The sequence below is a fragment of the Haematobia irritans genome, chromosome 3, assembly GCF_050003625.1.
Source record: "Haematobia irritans isolate KBUSLIRL chromosome 3, ASM5000362v1, whole genome shotgun sequence".
NCBI lineage: Eukaryota > Metazoa > Arthropoda > Insecta > Diptera > Muscidae > Haematobia > Haematobia irritans.
In genome coordinates, this window is record NC_134399.1 from 216,627,364 (window position 1) to 216,652,736 (window position 25,373).

At 28.1% G+C, this 25,373-nt stretch overlaps 1 protein-coding gene across 1 annotated transcript in view; it reads right to left on the bottom strand.

The window, feature by feature from the left end:
* The window catches only part of Cyp18a1 (Cytochrome P450 18a1), an 18,274-nt gene extending 2,624 nt beyond the window's left edge, over positions 1 to 15,650 (bottom strand). Inside the window, exons 1-4 of the mRNA XM_075302841.1 lie at positions 14,542 to 15,650; positions 5,374 to 5,495; positions 4,168 to 4,597; positions 3,824 to 4,088 (exon numbers count right to left, since the gene is read on the bottom strand). Coding sequence (XP_075158956.1) covers positions 3,824 to 4,088; positions 4,168 to 4,597; positions 5,374 to 5,495; positions 14,542 to 14,926 — 1,202 coding nt within the window. The 5' untranslated portion in view covers positions 14,927 to 15,650. The remainder of the gene's footprint in view (positions 1 to 3,823; positions 4,089 to 4,167; positions 4,598 to 5,373; positions 5,496 to 14,541) is intronic.
* Between the last annotated feature and the right edge of the window lie 9,723 nt (positions 15,651 to 25,373).

Below are 25,373 nucleotides of genomic sequence, written 5' to 3' on the forward strand. Positions count from 1 at the left end.
ATAAAGACTAAGGCGAGATAGTATGATATTTGGTCTTTTTATAGTTAGAGAAGAAAATGAGAAGATTGAGGAACCATTAAGAAGGAAGCTATGAATTGTATTTGAAAAAAAGTTGTATTCAAATGACAATCTAACATTTCACATAAATGATAAAAAAAGACTAAGGCGAGATAGTATGATATTTGGTCTTTTTATAGTTAGAAAAAAAATTGAGAAGAAGGAAGCTATGAATTGTATTTGAAAGCAAGTAGTATTCAAATGATAATATAAGATTTCACCTAAATGATAAAAAAAGACTAAAACGAGATAGTATGACATTTGGTCTTTTTATAGTTAGAGAAAAAAATGAGAAGTTTGAGTAACCATTAAAAAGGAAGCTATGAATTGTAGTTGAAAACAAGTTGTATTCAAATGATAATTTAACATTTCACCTTAATTATAAAAAAGACTAAGGCGAAATAGTATGACATTTGATCTTTTTATAGTTAGAGAAAAAATTGAGAATTTTGAAGAACCATTAAGAAGGAAGCTATGAATTGTATTTGAAAACAAGTTGTATTCAAATGACAATATAAGATTTCACCTAAATGATAAAAAAGACTAAGGCGAGATAGTATGACATTTGATCTTTTTATAGTTAGAGAAAAATTGAGAATTTTGAAGAATTATTAATAAAGAAGTTTTGAATTGTATTTGAAAACAAGTTTTATTCAAATGATAATCTACCATTTCACCTAAATGATAAAAAAAGACTAAGGCGAGAAATTTTGACATATGGTCTTTTTATAGTTAGAGAAAAAATTGAGAATTTTGAAGAACCATTAAGAAGGAAGCTATGAATTTTATTTGAAAGCATGCTGTATTGAAATGATAATCTAACATTTCACTTAAATGATAAAAAAAGACTAAGGCGAGATAGTATGATATTTGGTCTTTTTATAGTTAGAGAAAAAATTTTAAAGTTTGAAGAACTATTAATAAAGAAGTTTTGAATTGTATTTGAAAACAATTTGTATTCAAATAAAATTCTAGAGTTTTAACTTGTCGATAAGTTCAAAATGAAAACCAATTTTGAGAAACGTCTGAGATCAAAAACATTGGGTCTTATATTCACATAATTTCAAAATAGATGAGTTTGAGCATAAAGTTTAAAAGTAAGCTGAAATCATAAGAAATCCTTAAATGATTTATTTCTATGAATATTAGTTTTATGATTTTTTTTTTCTTCACACGGCAAAGGAAAATTCCATCTAATTTATTTTCAAAAATTATCGTACTATCCCATAACCTTGAATCTCGCCACAAGGGTTTTTGCCATTTGAAAAAATTAACAAATGACATATATCGAGGTAGTTTACCTATTCCCCATTTGCATCCACATTGCACTTGCATATTGTTTGAGTTCAATAACCTCCACTTAGATTTTGTATACCATACAAATAATACTAATTGGAGGCAATTTAGAAGACAGTGCAAAAAAAATCGGAAAAAAACGCTTGCCAATTATTTTGTTTAGCGTAAAAGCCGGCCGGTGAATGAAGAAAACTAGTCAACGCCACAAACAAGAGCAGAGCCCCAAACATAGTGCAAGGCATTGGCTACTTGCACTACATCTGAATGTGAAGGAAAACAAACCAAAAATGGGTATCATGGCAAACAATTCATTGTGACTTCTTAGAATAAGAGCAAAATGGAAAATTTCAACCAAGCCTAGGTGGCTCACGTGTTTCCTGGGAGGTTAGGGATGTCATACAGGGAATTTAAGCAACAAAGAAAAAAAACGTAAACTTATGTATCTAAAAAAAAATATATATCGCAATTAATTTTTTTTTAAATTCTCTCATCTTTTGGAAAATTTCTTTAAAATTATTACAACATCGAATCTTAAACACCTATTATAAAACTCTATTATATCTTTCCATTGTATAAGCAAATAGCAAAAAAAAAATCAAAACGATTGCATTTCATTGACTATGCCCACAAATCAAGTGCAATTTTCAAAAATGGAAGAAGCAAAAAATTTAAAAAAAATCAACGACACTAACGCGCATTATAACTAGTTGCAGCCAGTATGGGTGTGAAAAATGACCACAAAATGCTCATATGCTATATAATCTCAGACTATAAAATAACTATGAAAAAAAAATGCACACTTAAATGGCAGAGCTCACACTAAAAGTGGGACAAATTACGACGCATCTTGTGCCATGTGCTGGACAAAGTATAGTCAAGCCTAGGCAAAGAAAAAAAAAAAAAGAAAACTGACATTTAAACGCATTTTTGTTCACAGCATTACCAATGATGATGGACGGGGTAAAGAATTGTCACACAGAGAAAAAAATATATAAAATTTTTTAATTTAAACATAAACAAACGGTTTAACACAATTGTTTAAAAAAAAATTGATAAATTATAGAAAAATTATAACAAATGTAAGCCTCTGTTTATACCCTGCTCCATTCTTTTTGGAACTGGATAGGAGAAGTTTGCAATGCACCACCGAGAGCTCTTAAATATTTCCACAAACAAAAAAAATTAATGTTTTTTAAATTTTGGTTTCGATGATTTTTATTATCAATTGGGTGAATGAAGCAATTTCAATTGAAAATTAAAAAAAAAAAAAAATATGTTTTTTTTTTTTTTTAATTTTCAATTGAAATTGCTTCAATCACCCAATTGATAATAAAAATTATCGAAACCAAAATTTATATATCCATTTGAAAATTTAGTTTCGACCAATAAATTTTTTTCTCAAACAATTTATTCTTTTAAATGCAATTAAAATTTTTTATTGAAAAAATTATTATTATTTTATATTAATATTACAAAATTAATTGATATTTTTTCTATGCATCGCAACCGTAATCACATTGAAAAATATATATTTTTTGATGATTTGTCGGTGAAATTGAGGAATTAAACCCATGGCTCAATATATGCCAGGTGGAAATTCTAGTCATAAAACCAATTGAGATACAGTAGAACCTCTTAAACTTGGACACTCTGAAAACCGGACTCCTCCAAACAGAGGGGTGATATGTAGGGATTTAATATATCCATTTGAAAATTTAATTTAATAAATTTAATAAATTTTCTTCAAACAATTTATTCTTTTAAATGCAATTAAAATTTTTTATTGAAAAAATTGTTATTATTTTATATTAATATTACAAAATTAATTGATATTTTTTCTATGCATAGCAACCGTAATCACATTGAAAAATATGTTTTTTTGTGATTTGTCGATGGAATAGAGAAATTAAACCCATGGCTCAATATATGCCAGGTGGAAATTCTAGTCATAAAACCAACTGAGATACAGTAGAACCTCTTAAACTTGGACACTCTGAAAACCGGGCTCCTCCAAACAGAGGGGTGATGTGTAGGGACGTTATATAAACAAATTAAAATAAACCTCTCATAACTGGACACGTCCCAAACTAAAATTTAAGCAATAGTGGGTGTTCACTTCTTGAAGGTTTCACTGTATGTCGGTCTTCAAGTAAGTTTTTACGAATTTTCCAAATTCTAACTAAACGCATTTGTTTTGATACATCTCCTCCTAAAACATAAACTATTTTTCTTTTTGTGCATGAAAATGTAAAAAAAATTAACAATGAATTTCTTGATTTACGGCATAATACGCAAGCTTGCACAAAAAAAAAAAAAAAACAATAACCAAAGCTTAGCGTCAGCCGCAATTGATAAACTTAGAAGTTTAATGAACTACACAAAGTGAAGGCAAACAGCAACAAAAGATTAGAAATGAAATCGACAAGTGTTAAGAATAGATAGATTTTTTTTGTTTGCTATTAATAATTACCTTGTGGGTGAATGGGTGGTGGCCAAAGGTACTATGCTAGAACGACGCATCGATTCCAATATCGTGGACTCGGTGATGGGCAAGTATTGTAGATCTTCAATGGAAGGTAAACGATGACGTCCCACCACTTGATCCAATTCATCTTGGACACGTTTCATGGCCTCGGGATTACGTAGCATAAATACATTAATCCAAAGGAGAGTAGTTTTTATGGTTTCCATGCCGGCCGAGAATAAATCAATGATTACTTGGACAATTTGTTCCTCTGTAAGAATAGAAAACAAGAAAAACAAAATAAAATTAATTATTTGTAATTTTTTTCTAGAAAAAAAATTAAAACTTACCATGATTTTTACCATCGAATAATTCCTCATCTCTGCCTTCTTGTTTGGCCTTTTCAATTTCTGCCAAATAGAAATCCACTAAATCTCTTATATTTCCACAATCATATGATTTCTTATGTTCATCAATGACATCCTGATAGAATCTTTGCATTTCTTCACGATTCTTAGCTATTTTATTTTTGGCCGTTAATATACTGGGGAAATATTGTACAGTGGGTATATAGTCCACCGTATGAATTTCTCCAAATAAACGCATACCCTCCTCAATGAGAAAATTGAAACGTCTGAATTTCGGATCATCTATGCTAAAGCGTACCGACATTAAAATACTGCAAATAACATTGCTAACGGCAACAGAAATTGCTGGAGCCATATCCATGGGTTCACCATCCGATATACGGAGATTGTGAATATATTCATGGACTTCAATCTGTAAAAAAAAGGAAATAAGAAAGAATTTTATAGAGAATTAAATTTCAAAAAAGTCTTCGAAAATTGTATTTGCCTATCCGTTATTAAGGTGACTATTAAGTTAGAGTTTAGCCGCTAAATGCGCCATATTTTCCATTTTAAACCAAATAAACTTAAATAAAAAATATAATAAAATTGGCATCAAAGAGGTAAAATTTTATACATTTTAACGGATTTATTTTTGATTTTAGCGGCTAAACCCGAACTTAATATCCACCTTTATGCTTAGTACTAAGTTCGTTTCTGCGAAAAACGAATATCTTCATCTATATCCGTAAATAGGGTCTCAAACGCAGGGATGTTAACTTATTTATTCGAAATAATATACCTGCCTATTTTTTCGTGCGAAAAATCCAGGGTTGTTTAAATATGTGTTTAAAAATGCGCAAAACAAAGATTTCGAATTAATTCCGCGCTAACGTTTTTTATATGGAGTATAACAGTTTTTCGTGCGAAAACGTGATCTTAGTACTAGGTTTTAGGGATAAAATTATCCATTTAATAGAGGCTGATCGTTATTTCAGGCTCACTTAGACTATTTAGTTCATTGTGATTTTTCTTTATTTTTATGACAAAAATAGAAAATGTTTTCTACGGTTAATGAAAATGTTTACTGTAAAAGTTATTCTGGTTTATTTAATCCAACAAAGTTTAGAAAATTTTAGATATTTTTATTTTAGCATCCGATGGAGTTCACTACCTCCCCGTTTTATTTAAAAAAAATTGTAAGCTTACCATAATGCGTTTCTCCATGACATGCTTTCCATTTCCCATATATGTCATGCCAAATTGACGTAATTTTTCGTGAAGGAAACGTCTTTGGTCTTTCCATAATTTACCGGTACTATTAACAATACCTGAAAAGAACATTAAAAATGTAATATTAATAAATTAAGAACAAAAAAGCATTGTAATAAGTTTAATATATATTTGGAAGAAAACATAATTTGGGAGAAAACTTTGTAGTAATAGGTTTCCCTCTTTCTTGATAAGCAATTTATTACAGGATATTTGCTTCAGAGGTCTGTTAGTAATACATTGCATTTATTCTTAACATTAAGCCTGTTATGTGCTTTTTACTTTCAGCATAACATACACTCATATACACATCTAAACTAAGCATATCAATTAGCATAATACTGTAGGCAAATACTATTCACTGTTAGATATTGGTATTCTTATAATATACAATCTATCACTCTCGCTCTCTCTCTCTCTCTCTGTATATTAACAGGTGTAATCAAGTAATCGATTTTAATCACATTAAGAGACTTACTAATACATTCATCAAGGAAAACACCTACAACAAATTGATAATCTCATGGTATAGAATTGTATTGGTGCAATATATGTATAGTAAATGCCAATTCACCATATGGTTTAGCTATTTACTATAAGTAATTGGTTAACCCTTTATACAAAGTAAGTCTTATCACCTTTGCAATTAATTGCAAAATATTTTGATTATTTTGCAAGGTATATTATTATAACGTAAACAAAAATACAATAATAATAAACAATAAAAAATAAAAAAATAAGATTTCGATGAATAAGAATATATATCAAAAAAGAAACAAACGGACATAAAAATATAACCTTAGGGTGCTACAAACCAATTTATTGGAAATAAATAAAAGGCAATTGGGGTTTCGATTCCTTACACTAACAAAAAAAAAACACGAAGAAAAACAAAAACAAAAAGTTTTAAATTTAAAGGTTTAACTAGTAATGTTGGTAGGTATTTCCAAAAAAATATATATTCTCTAGGAGTAATGCCCAACTCTATAAGGACTACAGGAGTTAATTATATTTGTAAAATTATTTTATTTGGCCTTTATATTTACAAATTTTGGATAAAACATCCAATGAGAAATAAATAAAGACAGACTCAATGTATTTCCTTGTACTCTTTATAAAGTTGGGCATTACTCCTAGAGAATATTTTTCTTGTTTGTAATACTTTTTAATGTAATTATTATTTATATTATTTTTACAAACATTACTTAAATGTTTATATTATATGTAAATACTTTTCAATAAAATTATTATTTATTTAATATATATTTTTAGATTATTTATATCAATATATCATCTCAATAAAGACACACTCAATGTATTTCCCTGTGTTATAGAGTTGGGCATTACTCCTAGAGAATATTTTTTTTGTAATAATTTTCAATGTAATTATTATTTATATTATTTTTATAAAAAAATATTTAAATGGTTATATTATATGTAAATACTTTACAATAAAATTATTATTAATATATTATATATTTTTAGCAAATTTATTTATGTCACTATAATATATCATCTCAATAAAGATAGACTCAATGTATTTCCCTGTACGCCTTATAGAGTTGGGATTACTCCTAGCGAATATTTTTTTTGTAATACTTTTCAATGTAATTATTATTAATATTATTTTTATAAACAATATTTAAATGGTTATATTATATGTAAATACTTTTCAATAAAATTATTATTTATTTAATATATATTTTTAGCTAATTTATTTATGCCACTATAATATATCATCTCAATAAAGACAGACTCAATGTATTTCCCTGTACTCCTTATAGAGTTGCTCATTACTCCTAGAGAATATATATTTATTTTTAATACTTTTCAATGTAACTATTATTAATATTATTTTTATAAACAATATTTAAATGGTTATATTATATGTATATACTTTTCAATAAAATTTAATTTATATTTATATATTTTTTTATTTAATATATATTTTTAGCAAATTTATTTATGCCACTATAATTATTATAAAACATTTAGTCCATTTTAATAATATACTTTTTGCACTATATTTCTTTGCTTTGTTCTAAATAATAATTGCAAGTTTTACAACAGTTTATTAGCAATTAAAAAACATTTTTTTTTTCTTTCTTCACTTACGTGTTCTAAAATCACATTATGACCTCTTACAAAATTTTCAACTTTTTCCCTTGTAGTTGATAAATTGCATCTTTCACAAAAACACAAGAAAGAACTAATTGCTGGTACATATTGTTAAATTGCTGGTACTTAAGTTTTTTTTCTTTTTTTAAATACAAAACAAACAAAAATGGAAAAAGACACAAAACACAAACCCATTTAAAAGAAAGAAACTTACACAAAAACCAGAAACTTGTAAATATGTTACAAGACCTGAAAGTTGAAAGATAAACTTTAACAATTCAAACTACTTTAAGTAATTTCATCGAAAAAGTATTGCAATTTCTTATGGTATTTAAGGCCTTGGAATTTTTTGAAAGAAGAAGGTGGCATGTGCCTATATTTAAAAGCCATATAGGGGGATTTTAAATTGCATTTTATTTAGTGACATGATGTCTTCTTGTTCAACAAATTAAAAAAAAAAATCCGACAAATTGTTATGATCACAATGAAAAAACAAAAATATTAATAAAAAAGAAAACGAAAACGAAAAGAAAAGAAAATATACATTGGACCCTCACTATGGTTAGTAGGGAAGGTGAAATATCAACTGGTAAACAATAACTTTGATGTTTTTTTTAAACAAATGTTTTAAAGTGATGACATAAAAAATAAAAAAATGTATTTAAATACATCATAATTAAAAAAAAATAAATTTCTAATTTAAAAAAATTTTAATTTTTAATAAAAAAATGTTAAATTTTTAATAAAAAAAAATTTTAACTTTTAAATTTCAATTTCCATAATTTTATGTATTTATTTATTATACAATCAGTAACATTATTTCAATATTTTTCTATAATTTTCACGATATTTTTAATGTTTTTTTTTTGTATTTATTAGATTTATATCAAGGATTGTAATTAAAGTTTAAGAATCATAACTTATTATTTTATTTAAACAAATTTCTTAAAGTGATGACATAAAAAAATAAAAAAATGTATTTAAATACATCAAAATTTAAAAAAAAAAAAATTTTAATTTTTAATTTAAAAAAAATTTAATTTAAAAAAAAAAAAAAAAAATTTTAAATTTTTAATAAACAAAAAATTTTTAATTTTTAAATTTCAATTTCCATAATTTTATGTATTTATTTATTATACAATCAGTAACATTATTTCAATATTTTTCTATAATTTTCACGATATTTTTAATGTTTTTTTAGTATTTATTAGATTTATATCAAGGATTGTAATTAAAGTTTAAGATTCATAACTTATTATTTTATTTAAACAAATTTCTTAAAGTGATGACATAAAAAAATAAAAAAATGTATTTAAATACATCAAAATTAAAAAAAAAAAATAAATTTTTAATTTAAAAAAAAAATTTTAAATTTTAAATTTATTATATTTTATTATATTTTTAAATTTATTTATTTATTTATTATTAAACTTATAGTAAATATAAGAATAATAGAGAGAAAATCTAGCATTAGCTACTTAGGCTATCAGCTAATAAATTTAAATTTCCTTAATTTTATGTATTTATTTATTAAAAAAATCAGTAACATTATTTCAATATTTTTCTATAATTTTCACGATATTTTTAATGTTTTTTTTTTAGTATTTATTAGTTTTATATCAAGGATTGTAATTAAAGTTTAAGAATCATAACTTATTATTTTATGAAATACTAAAAAATGCATATTTTCAATTTTTTTATTATGTTTATTTAAACTACTGTAATACTTCATATTAGCTCTTTTTATTATAAGGCTCTTTAAAGAAAATTAAAAAAAAATTAAGCTTCAACATTTTGGCTAGTACCCACTGTATAATAAAAGTTATTCCTCTATCTTACATTAAATATAATTTCTTTACATCATTTCCTTTTTTATGTCATGTGTTTTTTTTTTTTTGGTTTTGGACATCAAGTCTCATCACGGCATATCAACATTATCATCATTTTCGACAGCATCTTTACCGCCATGGCAATGGTATATCAACTTCCCGTGATGAGACGAAATTTTGTTGTTTTAATTGTTGGCCATTTAAGTTAATAAAGTAGGTTAATTCCACCTTCTCCTATATGAATGAAAGGAAAATAACCATCATATAATGTTGACTCGAATGATGGCACTTTTTATTTGAAGAGGGGTCGTTTTATCAATTGGCTTTTATCTTGGACGAAAAGAAATGAAATAAGTTGCATAAAAGATTGTGTGGTTTTTGCTTTTTGTGTCGATTTGATTCAAGAATGGAAACTCTGTAAAATTTTGGCATGTTATCAGATTAAGGCCTACCTCAATTAAATGTGAAATTAAAATAAAATAAAATAAAAAAGAGAGAATTCCTTTGTAATTATCAAATTTAATTAATTCGAATTTAAAATCTTGTCCTGAGTATTTGTAATTGGGAAAAATGTTACGTTATGGTTTCCTCATATACAACGAAATTAAATTAAAAAAATAAATATATTTATTTATTTATTATTACAATTCTAAAAACTATAATAAATATTAAAGCACTAGCTAAAAATGCTATCGGCTTAATAAATATATAAGTAAATACCTTTATATTAATTATTATTATTACTTAGAAAAATCAAATGCGTTTACTTTATTATTTTTTTTTTTATTTGTATTTTGATTTTTTGTGAAGCTAAGATTTATTGACTATTGAAGCTATTAAATAAATTATTATTTAACTTAGTAAATATTTTAAATATTTTTAATTCTTATGCTCTATCTCATAACATTGTTCCTCTTTTGGTAATTTTATTTATGATTTTAATTATTAATACATATTGTAGTTAGATTTAAAAATTTCCAATTTTTTTTAAATTTTTCACTCAAATAAAAGTTTTCTTTTCCGAGGAACGAAATTTAAGACTAATAAAAATTAACAAATTAAAATATTTAAATAAAAGTATTGTATTGTTCCTCATAAATTCGCGTATATTTGTTTTAAAGTAAATACTTTACATTAAAGGGAATTTCGTTCCGGAGGAATGAAGGAAAAGTTTTGTAAACCACAATATTTTAAGTTCTTATTTTTAAAAACAATACATTTATATAATTTATATAAAAGGGTTTTTTTTTAAAGGTATATAGTTTTTTTTTCTATTTTTTTGATATATTGTGATATATTGCTCCCAGAAAGCCTACAGCAAAGCTAAGTTTTCAACTAAAAAAAAAAGTCTTTGAAGAATTCCAATAAATTCTTGAAAGTCCAAATTAATATAATTGGAGTTTCAAGAATTTAATGGAATATAAAATTAAATTTATTTAAATTTTATAAAAAAAGTATGTAAGGTATGTAATATTATTTTACTTTTTTGATTATGTATTGCCTTATGGCTTTATGGGAATATTTTGCCAAGAAAATATACGGTAAATTTAAATTTTTAAATAAAAAAGTCTTTAAAGAATTCTATTAAATTCTTGAAAACCTTAGACATTAAAAAAATTGGAAATCTTAATAATTTGTTTTGGAATCAAAACAATCAAATCAAAACAGAAATATAAACTTTTTTGACTAATTCTATTTGTTTTTGTTAAAAAAATAAAAGGTACAATTTTTTTTCATCAAATATTTGAAATTAAGTTTAAACATTTATTTACATTTAAAAAAAAAAATAAAATGGAAATAAAAATAAAAATAATAACCAACTGAAACTAACATATTTTTAACAAATATTTAATTATTGAGATTTCAATCCAATCCAATATTCTTAAAAAAAAATAAGTTTAAAAAATAAAATAAAGAAAGAAAATTTCCTATTTTAAATTAATTTAATAAATTAATTTAATAAATTAATATATTAATAAATTAATATAATTGGAGTTTCAAGAATTTAATGGAATATAAAATTAAATTTATTTAAATTTTATAAAAAAAGTATGTAAGGTATGTAATATTATTTTACTTTTTTGATTATGTATTGCCTTATGGCTTTATGGGAATATTTTGCCAAGAAAATATACGGTAAATTTAAATTTTTAAATAAAAAAGTCTTTAAAGAATTCTATTAAATTCTTGAAAACCTTAGACATTAAAAAAATTGGAAATCTTAATAATTTGTTTTGGAATCAAAACAATCAAATCAAAACAGAAATATAAACTTTTTTGACTAATTCTATTTGTTTTTGTTAAAAAAATAAAAGGTACAATTTTTTTTCATCAAATATTTGAAATTAAGTTTAAACATTTATTTACATTTAAAAAAAAATAAAATGGAAATAAAAATAAAAATAATAACCAACTGAAACTAACATATTTTTAACAAATATTTAATTATTGAGATTTCAATCCAATCCAATATTCTTAAAAAAAAATAAGTTTAAAAAATAAAATAAAGAAAGAAAATTTCCTATTTTATATTTTTTTCTACACTTTGTTGCACTTTTTTTAATATAAAATCAAAACAGAAATATAAACTTTTTTGTCTATTTCTATCGGTTTTTGTTAAAAAAAAATCAAAGGTAAAACTTTTTTTCATCAAATATTTGAGAGAATTTTTCTTAAATGTTTAAAAAAAATAAGTTTAAACATTTATTTACCTTAAAAAAATAAAATAAAAATAAAAATAATAACCAACTGAAACTAACATATATTTAACAAATATTTAATTATTCAGATTTCAATCCAATCCGATATTAAAAAAAATAAAAAATAATAATAATAAAATAATGATAATTTCCGATTTTATAATCTTTTTTCTACACTTTGTTGCACTTTATGGAAATATAAACTTTTTTGTCTATTTCTATATGTTTTTGTTAAAAAAAATTAAAAGGTACAACTTTTTTTCATCAAATATTTTAAAGAAGTTTTCTTAAATGTTTGAAAAAAACAATTAAGTTTAAAAATGTATTTACCTTTAAAAAACAAAATAAAATAAAATAAAAATAATAACCAACTGAAACTAACATATTTTTAACAAATATTTAATTATTGAGATTTCATTCCAATACAATATTCTTAAAAAAATAAATTTAAAAAATAAAATAAAGAAAATTTCCGTTTTTATTATCTTTTTTCTACACTTTATTGCACTTTATGGAAATATAAAATCAAAACAGAAATATAAACTTTTTTGGCTATTTCTATCTGTGTTTGTTAAAAAAAATCGAAGGTAAAACTTTTTTTCATCAAATATTTGAAAGAATTTTTCTAAAAATGTTTGAAAAAAAAATGAAGTTTAAAAATTTATTTACCTTAAAAAAATAAAATAAAAATAATAACCAACTGAAACTAACATATTTAATTATTCAGATTTCAATCCAATCCAATATTCTTACAAAAATTTTTAAAAATAAAATAAAGAAAATTTCCGAGTTTATAATATTTTTTCCTACACTTTGTTGCACTTTATGGAAATATAAAATCAAAACAGAAATATAATTTTTTTGTCAATTTCTATCTGTTTTTGTTAAAAAAAATTAAAAGGTACAATTTTTTTTTCACCAAATATTTGAAAGAATTTTTCTTTAATGTTAAAAAAAAAGTTTAAACATTTATTTACCTTAAAAAAAATAATAACCAACTGAAACTAACATATTTTTAACAAATATTTAATTATTGAGATTTCAATCCAATCCAATATTCGTAAAAAAAAATAAATTCAAAAAATTAAAAAAAAGAAAGAAAATTTCCTATTTTATAATTTTTTTCTACACTTTGTTGCACTTTATGGAAATATAAAAGTTCAGAAAACCCTATAGGTCTGTAAAATTGATTTACTTTTTAACGTTTAGTTATAAATTTCGTATAACATTTTTTTAACTATAATGGTTGAAAATATTTAAAGCATCACGTATCACAGAAAAATTTAAAAAATTTAAGATATTAGTTATTAATTATGCTTTTCTAAAATATGACAATAAATATAATTTAAAATAAAATAATTTTTAAATTACCAATGTATATAAGTCTGTAGGTCTTTCACATTTTTTTTTTATCAGTTTAAAATATCCAGGAGAAACAATTTTGTAGAATAAACGGAGTTTTTACTTTCTGTGTAATTTAAATTGTTTTAAAGATTTTAAAATTAATGAAAATATTTAAGCGAAAATGGTAACACAAAATTTTGCAAACCGAGAGATTTAAAATCTGATAAAAAATATAAATTTAAAAATATATATTTCTTTAAATTAAAAAAATATCAAAATTCCTTTACTGATTATTTGAGATAGTTTGTTTTTTAAGAAATTGAAATATCTTCTTCATTTTAATAAAATAATAAAATTGTGAGAACTTTTTTATTGTATTTTTTTAATTTATATTATATTTATTTTTAATTGTTATGAACGGCTTAGTTTTATTTATTTATTTATTTCTTATTTATACATTTAAGTAAATTGCAAGTTTTTTATTATTCTTATATTTTTATTTTTATATTTTTTATTTTTATTATCGGCTTAGTTTTTTGGTATTATTCTATTTAAGAATTTCTCGAATTTAAGCGAAAATGATTACACAAAATTTTGCAAACCGAGAGATTTATCCAAATGTTTTTAAAATCTGATAAGAAATATAAATTTAAAAATATATATTTCTTTAAATTAAAAAAAAATATCAAAATTCCTTTACTGATTATTTGGGATAGTTTTTTTTTTAATTGAAATATCTTCTTCATTTTAATAAAATAATAAAACTGTGATAACTTTTTTAGTATATTGTTTTTAATTTTTATTCTATTTATTTTTAATTTTTAAGAACGGCTTAGTTTTATTTATTTATTTCTTATTTATACTTTTAAGTAAATTACAAGGATAAAGGGGATATGACGATGTTTTTTTATTTTTGTATTATTATTTTTTTTGTTTTTTTCTATTTAAGAATTTTTCGAATTTTAGTTTTATTTTGTATTAGGCGAAAAAAGTTGAAAAACCGTTAGCCTAAAGCCTAAATATATCCTCTATTAATCTCTTCCAAACTATAGACTTCCAAATTTTTTTATTATAAAAATTCAAAAAAAAAAAAAACACTTTCAAACAAAACTTACCAAAACCATTCAATGTCTGCATAAAAGGTGTATCCGGTCTTCCCGTAAACTCTTCCCGGCGGAAACATTCACGTATCATTTTATAATCACTCATGACCACTGTCAGTTGATTGCCCAAACGTGTTGAGAAAAGTGAACCATATTGTTTGGCCAATTCCATGAAGCGCGTATGTTTTTCACTGCCCATAAACAAGAGATAACCGATAACGGGTAGACCCCAAGGTCCTGGAGGAAGTTTACGCAATTCACGATATAAATTCATAACCCATTGTAGGAAACTTATCAATGTAAGCAACGATATGAAGACCAGGAGTAAATGTTGCAGATCATTGGTTTTGAATTGGCGTACCAATAATTTGATGAAATATGAATCGGCGATCAACATTTTGTTCTTATTTTCTTTTTCAAAATTCTTTAAATTTGTGTTTTTTTTTTTTTAGAAAACTTTTCTTTTGTTTGGTGTTTTATGTTCCAATATTTGTTTTGTAACACTTTTTTTTTTTAAATTTGACAGGATCTTGTAGCAAAAGTTCTCATATTTTTAAACTTTTGTTCTTTGATTTATTTTGACCAAAAAAAAATTATTTTTGTTTTTTTTCTAAATTTGTTTATTTAAACATATTTTGTTTTTGGTTGTGTCCACTTTTTACACTTCTTGAAGCCTTTATAAAGTTTTTGTTTTTTTACGTTTTCTTATAAATTGTTGTAGGCTTGTTTTCTCTTTAAATATTTTTCTATTTAAGATTTTTGTTTTTAATTCTCAATTTTTATTTTTTAGTTAAAGTCACTTTGATGTTTCTTTAAAATTGTATGGAGTTGACTTTTGTTTTTATTTGTTTGCCTTAATCTCCTTTATTTTTTCTCAAAATATCAATAAAATTTTTTTAAATTAATTTATTTGAAATATTTTTATTGAATTTTATTTTCTTATTTTGATTTTTTGTTTTGTGGGAGAGAGAGTAGACGACTTCGCGCGTTGCGTTTATAGATTTCGACTAATGTCTCGTCGTTATGTCCTTGCGACTTTTATAACAACCGATCATACGATCGACGTTGTACGCGGTGATCGTGCGAAGTGTTCGATCTAAGCACAAGTCATTCTTAACAAACCTTAAACCTAAGATTCGTGTGAGTTGATTTTTGTCAAGACAACTGAAAATATTACGCTGCAGCCAGAACAACAACAACATCTATATGCCACAACAACAACGACGACGTCGACGACAATTCCATGAGTACTCGAGTGATTTGATAGCTAAGCTGAGCATTGAGGCCCTGCAAAGATGAGCCAAAGAGTATTGTGACTTGGTCTCTTTTTGTTGTTATCTACGAACCGGTCTAGTTTCTTCTTATGCCGTAAGTTTAACTCAATAAGCCTATTATCAAATGGGCAGCTTGAGATCGTTTCAAACATGTTTGATAGTTGCATTGACAGGTTTGGATGCTTCTACAACATGGTTTGTTTACAAAATTACACTCAATTCGTTTTTTTTTTATATTTTTTCATTTCGGTTGTAACGAAAAACTCTCTGTTTATATTTTGTAAACAATTCTCTTGCTCTCTTGCCAAGATGTTTTAATTGGGGGGCTTGCTTTTGGCTTTAGCATTAATATGAAATTCTGTTCCACTCACTCCCCCAAAGACAACGGAGAGAAGATGTTCAGCCATTACTCTCTAGAAATATTTTATTGGAATTGCTTTGATTGGAGGCTTGAGAGTAAGTATATAAATAGATGTGGTGTGATCAATAAATTGTATCTAAAACAAGATTATAATAAGTTATTTATAATAATTAAGGTGTTGAACTGTAAATTGGTGGGGACTACAACAGCTTGGCGTGTTTTTACCAAACACTAAGGATTGTATTTCTTTGCATGGCGCCAATGAAGTTTTTTCGATCCGAAAAAGCCAGCTAAAATACTCGTACTAACCCCCATATTCATAAAAGTTAACGTAAACTTTAAACCTACTATTATCGTACAAATTCCTTCGATAAATTATTATGAATATGGGCATAACTGTTTAGGACGGTTCAAGTCAGATTCATGTTCTTGTGATTGGTGTGTATTTTCAAGAACAGGGTTTCTCAAAATTATCTCCACACCTTATGTACTGATTGAGGGAGGGAGAGAGGCTTGTAAAATTAGCCCTTAGACTAAAGGAATCAGTTTTCAATCAGAAGTAGGGAAAATCCCTGCATGTAGGATTTTATACCCTGAATCACTCTGTGGAACAGAATAAGTTAGGGCATACATTTGCAACAACCAGAAGGAGATGAGATAGACATACAGTTATGGTGTTCGAATAACCGATTTTTTAGAAAAGTCGGTTTTTAGTTTACCCAAAAATCCCAAGTTTTCAAAAACAGGGTTTCGATTATTTTATTTTGCTCCAAAAAATAAATATTAGTGGAAGGGAGTTTTAAACACTCATTTTATTTACAAAAAAAAAAAACAAGTATATACGGCCGTAAGTTCGGCCAGGCCGAATCTTATGTACCCTCCACCATGAACTAAATAGAAACATGTACTGAAGGCTGTCATCCACAATCGAATAACTTGGGTTGTGGTATCTTAAATCGTTTTCTAAATTGTGAGTTAGTCCATACGTGGTATATATTAGAAAAAACGGTATGTGTAGGTAAGTCCACAAATAATTACGAATCGATATGGATTTTGCAGACTTAAAATATGGGGGTCACTTATATGGGTGCTATATACAATTATGAACTTGATATGGACCAATTTTTGTGTGATTGGGGATCGATTTATCAGAGGGCTATATATAACTATAGACCGATATGGACCTAGTTAGGCATGGTTGTTGACGGCCATATACCAGCACAAAGTACCAAATTTCAACTGACTCGGATGAAATTTACTCCTCCAAGAGGCTCCAAAACCAAATATCGGAATCAGTTTATATGGGGGCTATATATGATTATGGACTGATATGGACCACTTTTGGCATGGTTGTTAAATATCATATACTACCACCACTTACCAAATTTCAACCAGATCGGATGCATTTTGCTTCTCCAAAAGGCATCGGAGTTCAAATCTGGGGATCGGTTTATATCGGGGCTATATATAATTATGGACTGATATGAACCAATTCCTGCATGGTTGTTGGATACTATATACTAACATCACGTATCAAATTTCAACCGAATCGGATGAATTTGGCTCTTCCAAGGGGCTCCGGAGGTCAAATCTGGGGATCGGTTTATAGGGGGGGCTATATATAATTATGCACCGATGTAGACCAATGTTTGCATGGTTGTTAAAGACTATATACTAACACCATGTAACAAATTTCAGCCGGATCGGATGAAATTTGCTTCTCTTAGAGGCTCCGCAAGCCAAATCGGGGGATCGGTTTATATGTGGGCTATATATAGTTATTGACCGATGTGGACCAATTTTTGGATAGATGTTAGAGATCATATACTAACACCAAGTACCAAATTTCAGCTGGATCGGATGAAATTTTCTTCTCTTAGAGGCTCCGCAAGCCAAATCTGGGGATCGGTTTATATGGGGACTATATAAAATTATGGACCGATGTGACCAATTTTTGCATGGTTGTTAAAGACTATATAGTAACACCACGTACCAAATTTCAGCCGGATCGGATGCAATTTTCTTCTCTTAGAGGCTCCGCAAGCCAAATCTGGGGATCGGTTTATATGGGGACTATATAAAATTATGGACCGATGTGGACTAGTTTTTGTATGGTTGTTAAAGACTACATACTAACACCACGTACCAAATTTCAGCTGGATCGGATGAGATTTTCTTCTCTTAGAGTCTCCGCAAGCCAAATCGGGGGATCGGTTTATATGTGGGCTATATATAGTTATTGACCGATGTGGACCAATTTTTGGATAGATGTTAGAGATCATATACTAACACCAAGTACCAAATTTCAGCTGGATCGGATGAAATTTTCTTCTCTTAGAGGCTCCGCAAGCCAAATCTGGGGATCGGTTTATATGGGGACTATATAAAATTATGGACCGATGTGACCAATTTTTGCATGGTTGTTAAAGACTATATAGTAACACCACGTACCAAATTTCAGCCGGATCGGATGCAATTTTCTTCTCTTAGAGGCTCCGCAAGCCAAATCTGGGGATCGGTTTATATGGGGACTATATAAAATTATGGACCGATGTGGACTAGTTTTTGTATGGTTGTTAAAGACTACATACTAACACCACGTACCAAATTTCAGCTGGATCGGATGAGATTTTCTTCTCTTAGAGGCTCCGCAAGCCAAATCTGGGGATCGGTTTATATGGGGGCTATATATAATTATGCACCGATGTAGACCAATGTTTGCATGGTCATTAGAGACCATATACTAACACCATGTAACAAATTTCAGCCGGATCGGATGAAATTTGCTTCTCTTAGAGCCTCCGCAAGTCAAATCGGGGGATCGGTTTATATGTGGGCTATATATAATTATTGACCGATGTGGACCAATTTTTGGAAGGTTATTAAGGACCATATACTAACACCATGTGCCAAATTTCAGCTGGATCGGATGAAATTTTCTTCTCTTAGAGGCTCCGCAAGCCAAATCTGGGGATCGGTTTATATGGGGACTATATATAATTATGGACCAATGTGGACTAGTTGTTGCATGGTCGTTTAAGACTATATACTAACACCACGTACCAAATTTCAGCCGGATCGGATGAAATTTGCTTCTCTTAGAGGGTCTGCAAGCCAAATTTGGGGGTCCGTTTATATGGGGGCTATACACTCAAAAAAAAGTGAACTCTCTATTTCACTAAAGCCATATTAACTTTATATTAGTTCATAGAATCATTATGTTTGGAAAAAGTTTATTTTAGTCAAATAATTTTTTGCGTATGTTAGTTAAATGAACTAAAAAACGGGAAAAAGTTATACACAAATAAAGCATAAAGATTTCCTAATTTCGTATTTCTTACAAAATAGTTCATTATTTCTTTAAATTTGTAAATTTTACCAAAAATGTGTCCATCATGAACTTCGTATGTCACTAAAGACATTCTTGCAATTTTGAACTCCAAGATTTCTCTTAAAACTACAAAATTTTCTTTAACTACTGAAAAAATTTAGTTATGTCTAATAAATTTTCTTGAATTTGTCGAAAAATATTTACTTATTTTTGCCATATCGGAGTGATGCCAGCGCTTGTAATACCGTTTAGTTAAATTTTTCTAAAAAAGTTCCAAATTTTCTAAAATTAATCGAAAGTTATCTTTCCTGGTGGGTTCACTGTTTTTTCAGTGTACGTAAAAATGGACCGATATGGCCCATTTGTAATACCATCCGCCCTACATCAATAACAACTACTTGTGCCAAGTTTCAAGTCGATAGCTTGTTTCGTTCGAAAGTTAGCGGACGGACCGACTCAGATCGACTCAGAATTTCACCACGACCCAGAATATATATACTTTATGGGGTCGTAGAGCAATATTTCGATGTGTTACAAACGGAATGACAAAGTTAATATACCCCCTTCCTATGGTGGAGGGTATAAAAAAACAGTTTCTTGTAATAAAATTAGCTTTTTAGACAAATTAAGGATTAATCCATACTGTTTTTCCAGTGTGATAGAAAAATTGAGTTGAGTTAAAATGCTTGCTTTGCAAATGATTTTTTCGATTATTTATTATGAAACTTGACGCTGAAAGTATTCTTTCATTGATGTAAGATATTAGACTAAACGTCTTCAGTGCACTGTATATACTAAAAAAATTCTTTTCTGACCGTCTGTTTGTGAACACATATTTTTGATCTAGGTCTCAGTTTTAGTGCATGTCAAATTACCCGGCCGAACAGTCAGAAAAGTTCCTATGCTACGGAAAAAAATTTGTAAGATGGGACTATGCTTCGCCAGAAAACATTATAGGTGGTCAGGAACGGTAGGCGAGAGAAAATGCCGCAAGATCCTGTGGAGCGATGAAACTAAAAAAAAAAAAAATATTCCGCAATGGTAGTAGTCGTAATGTTCGTCGACCCCAAGGAAAATAATTTCATACCTGGTGTATGCAAGGCGGGCATGCTAACCATTGCACCACGATGGCTCCCGACTTTAATAATAAGTTAATAATTTTTTTTTACAGTTATGTCATGTTGAATTTTAATTTAAGAAAAGGTTTATATTGAATATATTACTCACTTTTTAATCCTCTATCTGCTGATCTTTTTTCCCAAAAATGTAACTTTGAAACTTGTGGTATTTGTTTAAACAAAATCTAAAGTATGTTTGTTTATTTGTTTGTTTGTATATTCCGGATAAGCTCGGAAACGGCTGAACGGATTTACTTGAAACTTTCAGAGATCGTAGGGGGTGCTTATGTGGTGAAAATAGGGTACCTCATTTTTTGATATCTGGTCGCAGAGGGATACCTCTCATTTGACCGACTTTTTGAAAATTGGACCAAAGTTGACCGATTTGCTTGAAATTGTCAGTGAAGTTTGGCTTTGGCATCTAGACAAAGATCCGCTATTTTATTTTTCGATATTTGATCGCGGAGGGCGACATCCCATTTGTCCGACTTTTTCTCTGATTTACTTGAGATTACCAAATTAATATGGGGTACCTCATGTGTTCATATTTGGACGGGCAGGGGGGCCTCCCCCTTGCACGAGTTTTTGAAAATTGGAACAAATTATCCGATTTGCTTGAAATTTTCAGGTACGGTTGAAAGGGGCGTCTAGACAATGAACGGCTACTTTATTTTTCCATATTTGGTCGGGGAGGGGAACCTCACCTTTGCCCGACTTTTTTTACAGTACAGTGAAAACAAAACTAAAACTCTCCCACTGATAGTTTATGGAAAAACAGGGTGAGGTTATGAAATTTATATAAGGTTTCTGATTTTTTAAGATTTGGTCGGGGCTAAAAGGGAATAGAGAGACATCCGCTTCTCTTTAAGAGAAACAATTAATCTCTTCCTCAATTTACTTGAAATTTACAGAGGACATGCGGAGAGGTTATGAAATTAATATTGGATACCTGATTTTGCGATATTTGAACGGGAAGAGGGGCCTCCCTTTGGCCTTTTGAAAATTTGGCTTATAATTTGCTTGACATTTTCTGGGACGTCTACGTAAGATACGCTACATCAATTTTGCGATATTTGGTTGGGGAACCTCCTCTAAAACTGAAAAAAACTAAAATTCTCAAGTTTTCTTGAAATTTACAAAGGCCGTCGGGGAAGCTTATGAAATCAATATGATTTAACTGATTTTTGGGTATTTGGACGGGAAGGGAACCTTCTCTTCTCCTTGCCCCACACTTGAAGGCAAGCTTCTAGATTTTCTTGGAATTTTCAGGGAAGCTTGAGGGTGCTATCCGCTTCTGTGTTTGTCGATATTTTATCGGGGAAAGTGACGTCCGTTAAAAAAAAGAGCAAAATTAACCAGGGAACGTGTACCCTCAAAAAAATCGCTTCTGTAACATATACTCCCAAACATATTTTGCTTCAAGCATATAAATTTTTGGGTATTGCCCAAACATTTATATGTTTGATTTCTTCCAATATATAATATGTTTGAAAGTATATTGGCCATTCAAAAGCACATTATATTTAAATTCTAAACAGTAATTTTACAACAGCACATAAATTTATTTTGGTGTGAACAATTGTTTGCTAGCATGTAACACCATTAATTTAGAAATACAAATAAATATGAATTTTTATTAACGAATAATTTTGTACTTAATTTAATTCTTAAGGCCGGTGTAAATTGGCATTATCACGTTAAAATGGTCATGTGTACCCTTTTACTTTTCTTTAATAATTTCTTTTAAAGAAAATAAACTTATTCAATTGTTGCTTTGGATCTTTCCCCACCATGTTATAATACAATTTACCGGAAAAAGTTGTAATGTTATTCTGGTTTTGCCGCTAAAATGAGAAATAATTTTAGCGGCAAAACTCGAACTCAATACCCGCTTGTATTTTCGAAAAAATCCGTCAACTCCTCTTGGACTGCTCATTAATAAAGAGGAACTAATCTTTGTTTTTATAGATCTTACTGTATAATTTTTCACTGTTTCGCCCTGTTTTCATTTTACTTTCACAACTCTAAAAAGAGTGCACTGAAAAAATATTGTCGTGAGGCCAAAGAGTTCATGTCCTTAAAATAAGAATACAACTTTTGCTTAGCTTAGAAGACGCATTTCTCTAATATAAAGTTTTTTCCATGTTCAAAGGTCGATACTTTCAATGAAGTCGTGTTGTCGTTATAATTAAGTGATTTGACTTAAAAATGGGTATCGTAACATGAAAGAACAAATTTTTGGACTAAGGTCAACTTGACTTTAATAATTCAGAAAAATTCTTTAAAATTAATGAAACTGTCTTTAATTTTTTTTTGCATTTTTGCATCTTGACTACAAGGCAAAAATCATTAAAAAATAGGATATGTTTTTCAATACTTTATTTTAAAGACATTTTTTACTTGAAACATAGCATAATTTCTACTGGAAGTTTTGTTTTTAACGGACATTTTATAGCATATGAAAAAAGCTGAAAAAAACGAAAAATTGAAATGTGCTTCGTAGAGTCAAGTACACAAAACCCCATTTAAAAGAGCATTGTGTCTTAAAAGCATCCTTACTTGTATTGTCTGCTTCTTTGGTTCGGAATCAATACCAAAATTGTTAAAGTGGAGACACAATCTTTGGAACCGGACATGCTTTTTGTTCAGTGCATAGTGCCCTTTCGTTAGTTTTTTATGAAGATCACTTTAATTACCTTTGTTTGAATATTTTGACTTACTCGTCCTATGTTCCGATTTGTTTTGACGAAACAAAAAAATTGTGCCGGTAATGCGAAAATGATAAACAAAACTCATGCTCTTTTTATACCCTTCACCACTACTGTGGTACAGGGTATAATAAGTTTGTGCATTTGTATGTAACGCCAAGAAAGAGTAATCATAGACCAACATTTTAGTATACGGATCGGCTTAGAATTAAATTCTGAGTCGATTTAGCGATGTCTGTCTGTCTGTCCGTCTGTCCGTCTGTCTGTCTGTTGATGTATTTTTGTGTGCAAAGTACAGCTCGCAGTTTTAGTCCGATTGTCCTAAAATTTGATATAGGGTCCTGTTTCGGGTCAAAGACGATCCCTATTGATTTTGGAAAAAATCGGTTCAGATTTAGATATAGCTCCCATATATAGCTTTCGCCCGATTTACACTCATTTGCACACAGAGGCCAATTTTTTGCTCCGATTTAGTTGAAATTTTTCATAGGGAGTAGAATTAGCATTGTAACTATGCGTGCCAAATTTGGTTGAAATCGGTTCAGATTTGGATATATCTCCCATATATAGCTTTCGGCCGATTTACACTCATATGACCACAGAGGCCAATTTTTAACTCCGATTTAGTTGAAATTTTGCACAGGGAGTAGAATTAGCGTTGTAACAATGCGTGCCAAATTTGGTTGAAATCGGTTCAGATTTAGATATAGCTCCCATATATATGTTTTTCTGATTTCGACAAAAATGGTCAAAATACCAACATTTTCCTTGTAAAATCGCCACTGCTTAGTCCAAAAGTTGTAAAAATGACTCTAATTTTCCTAAACTTCTAATACATATATATCGAGCGATAAATCATAAATAAACTTTTGCGAAGTTCCCTTAAAATTGCTTCAGATTTAAATGTTTCCCATATTTTTGTACTAACATTGTGTTCCGCCCTAGTGCATTAGCCGACTTAAATTTTGAGTCTATAGATTTTGTAGAAGTCTATCAAATTCTGTCCAGATCGAGTGATATTTAAATGTATGTATTTGGGTCAAACCTTTATATATAGCACCCAACACATTTGACGGATGTGATATGGTATCGAAAATTTAGATCTACAAAGTGGTGCAGGGTATAATATAGTCGGCCCCGCCCGACTTTAGACTTTCCTTACTTGTTTTTTACTAACATTGTGTTCCACCCTAGTGCATTAGCCTACTTAAATTTGAGTCTATAGATTTTGTAGAAGTCTATCAAATTCTGTCCAGATCGAGTGATATTTAAATGTATGTATTTGGGTCAAACCTTTATATATAGCACCCAACACATTTGACGGATGTGATATGGTATCGAAAATTTAGATCTACAAAGTGGTGCAGGGTATAATATAGTCGGCCCCGCCCGACTTTAGACTTTCCTTACTTGTTTTCAAATATATTTTATCTTGGTTCCGAATGAATTTTCTCTCCGAATACTCATTTTAATAGTTTACTTAAGCATATACAATTTTTGGCGAAGTCTTATATCACAACATATATATGTTTACTCATAATATGTAAATTTATACTTGTTTATATTCACACGTATTATTTTTCCTATAATTAATGAAATTTTCTTTGTGTATATATATTTGTAATGCGCCAATTGGTTACTTTCATTATTTTACTTCCAGCATACACTTTGTCTCTCTTTGTAAACACATATATGTTTATGGGCTATTTCTAAATTAATATATGTTTGAATCCAAGCATATTATACATTATATGTTTCCACTCAAAAATATTGTGTTTAAAAATTTGAGTTCCAAACATATAATGTTTATACCCAAACATATGAAAAACAGTATTTTTCGTCCGTGTGGGAGGAGGTGATTAAATTAATACAGGGTACATGATTTTTCGATATCTGGCTGAGAAAGTGGAAAACTTTGTCGATCTACTTGGAATTTTTAGGGACCGTTGGGTAGATTGTGAAATTAATATAGGGTACGTGATTTTCCGATATCTAATCACCCCGAGCGAAGGTGGGGAGAGGGTTCACTTTTGTCCGTTTTTTTCGAAAATT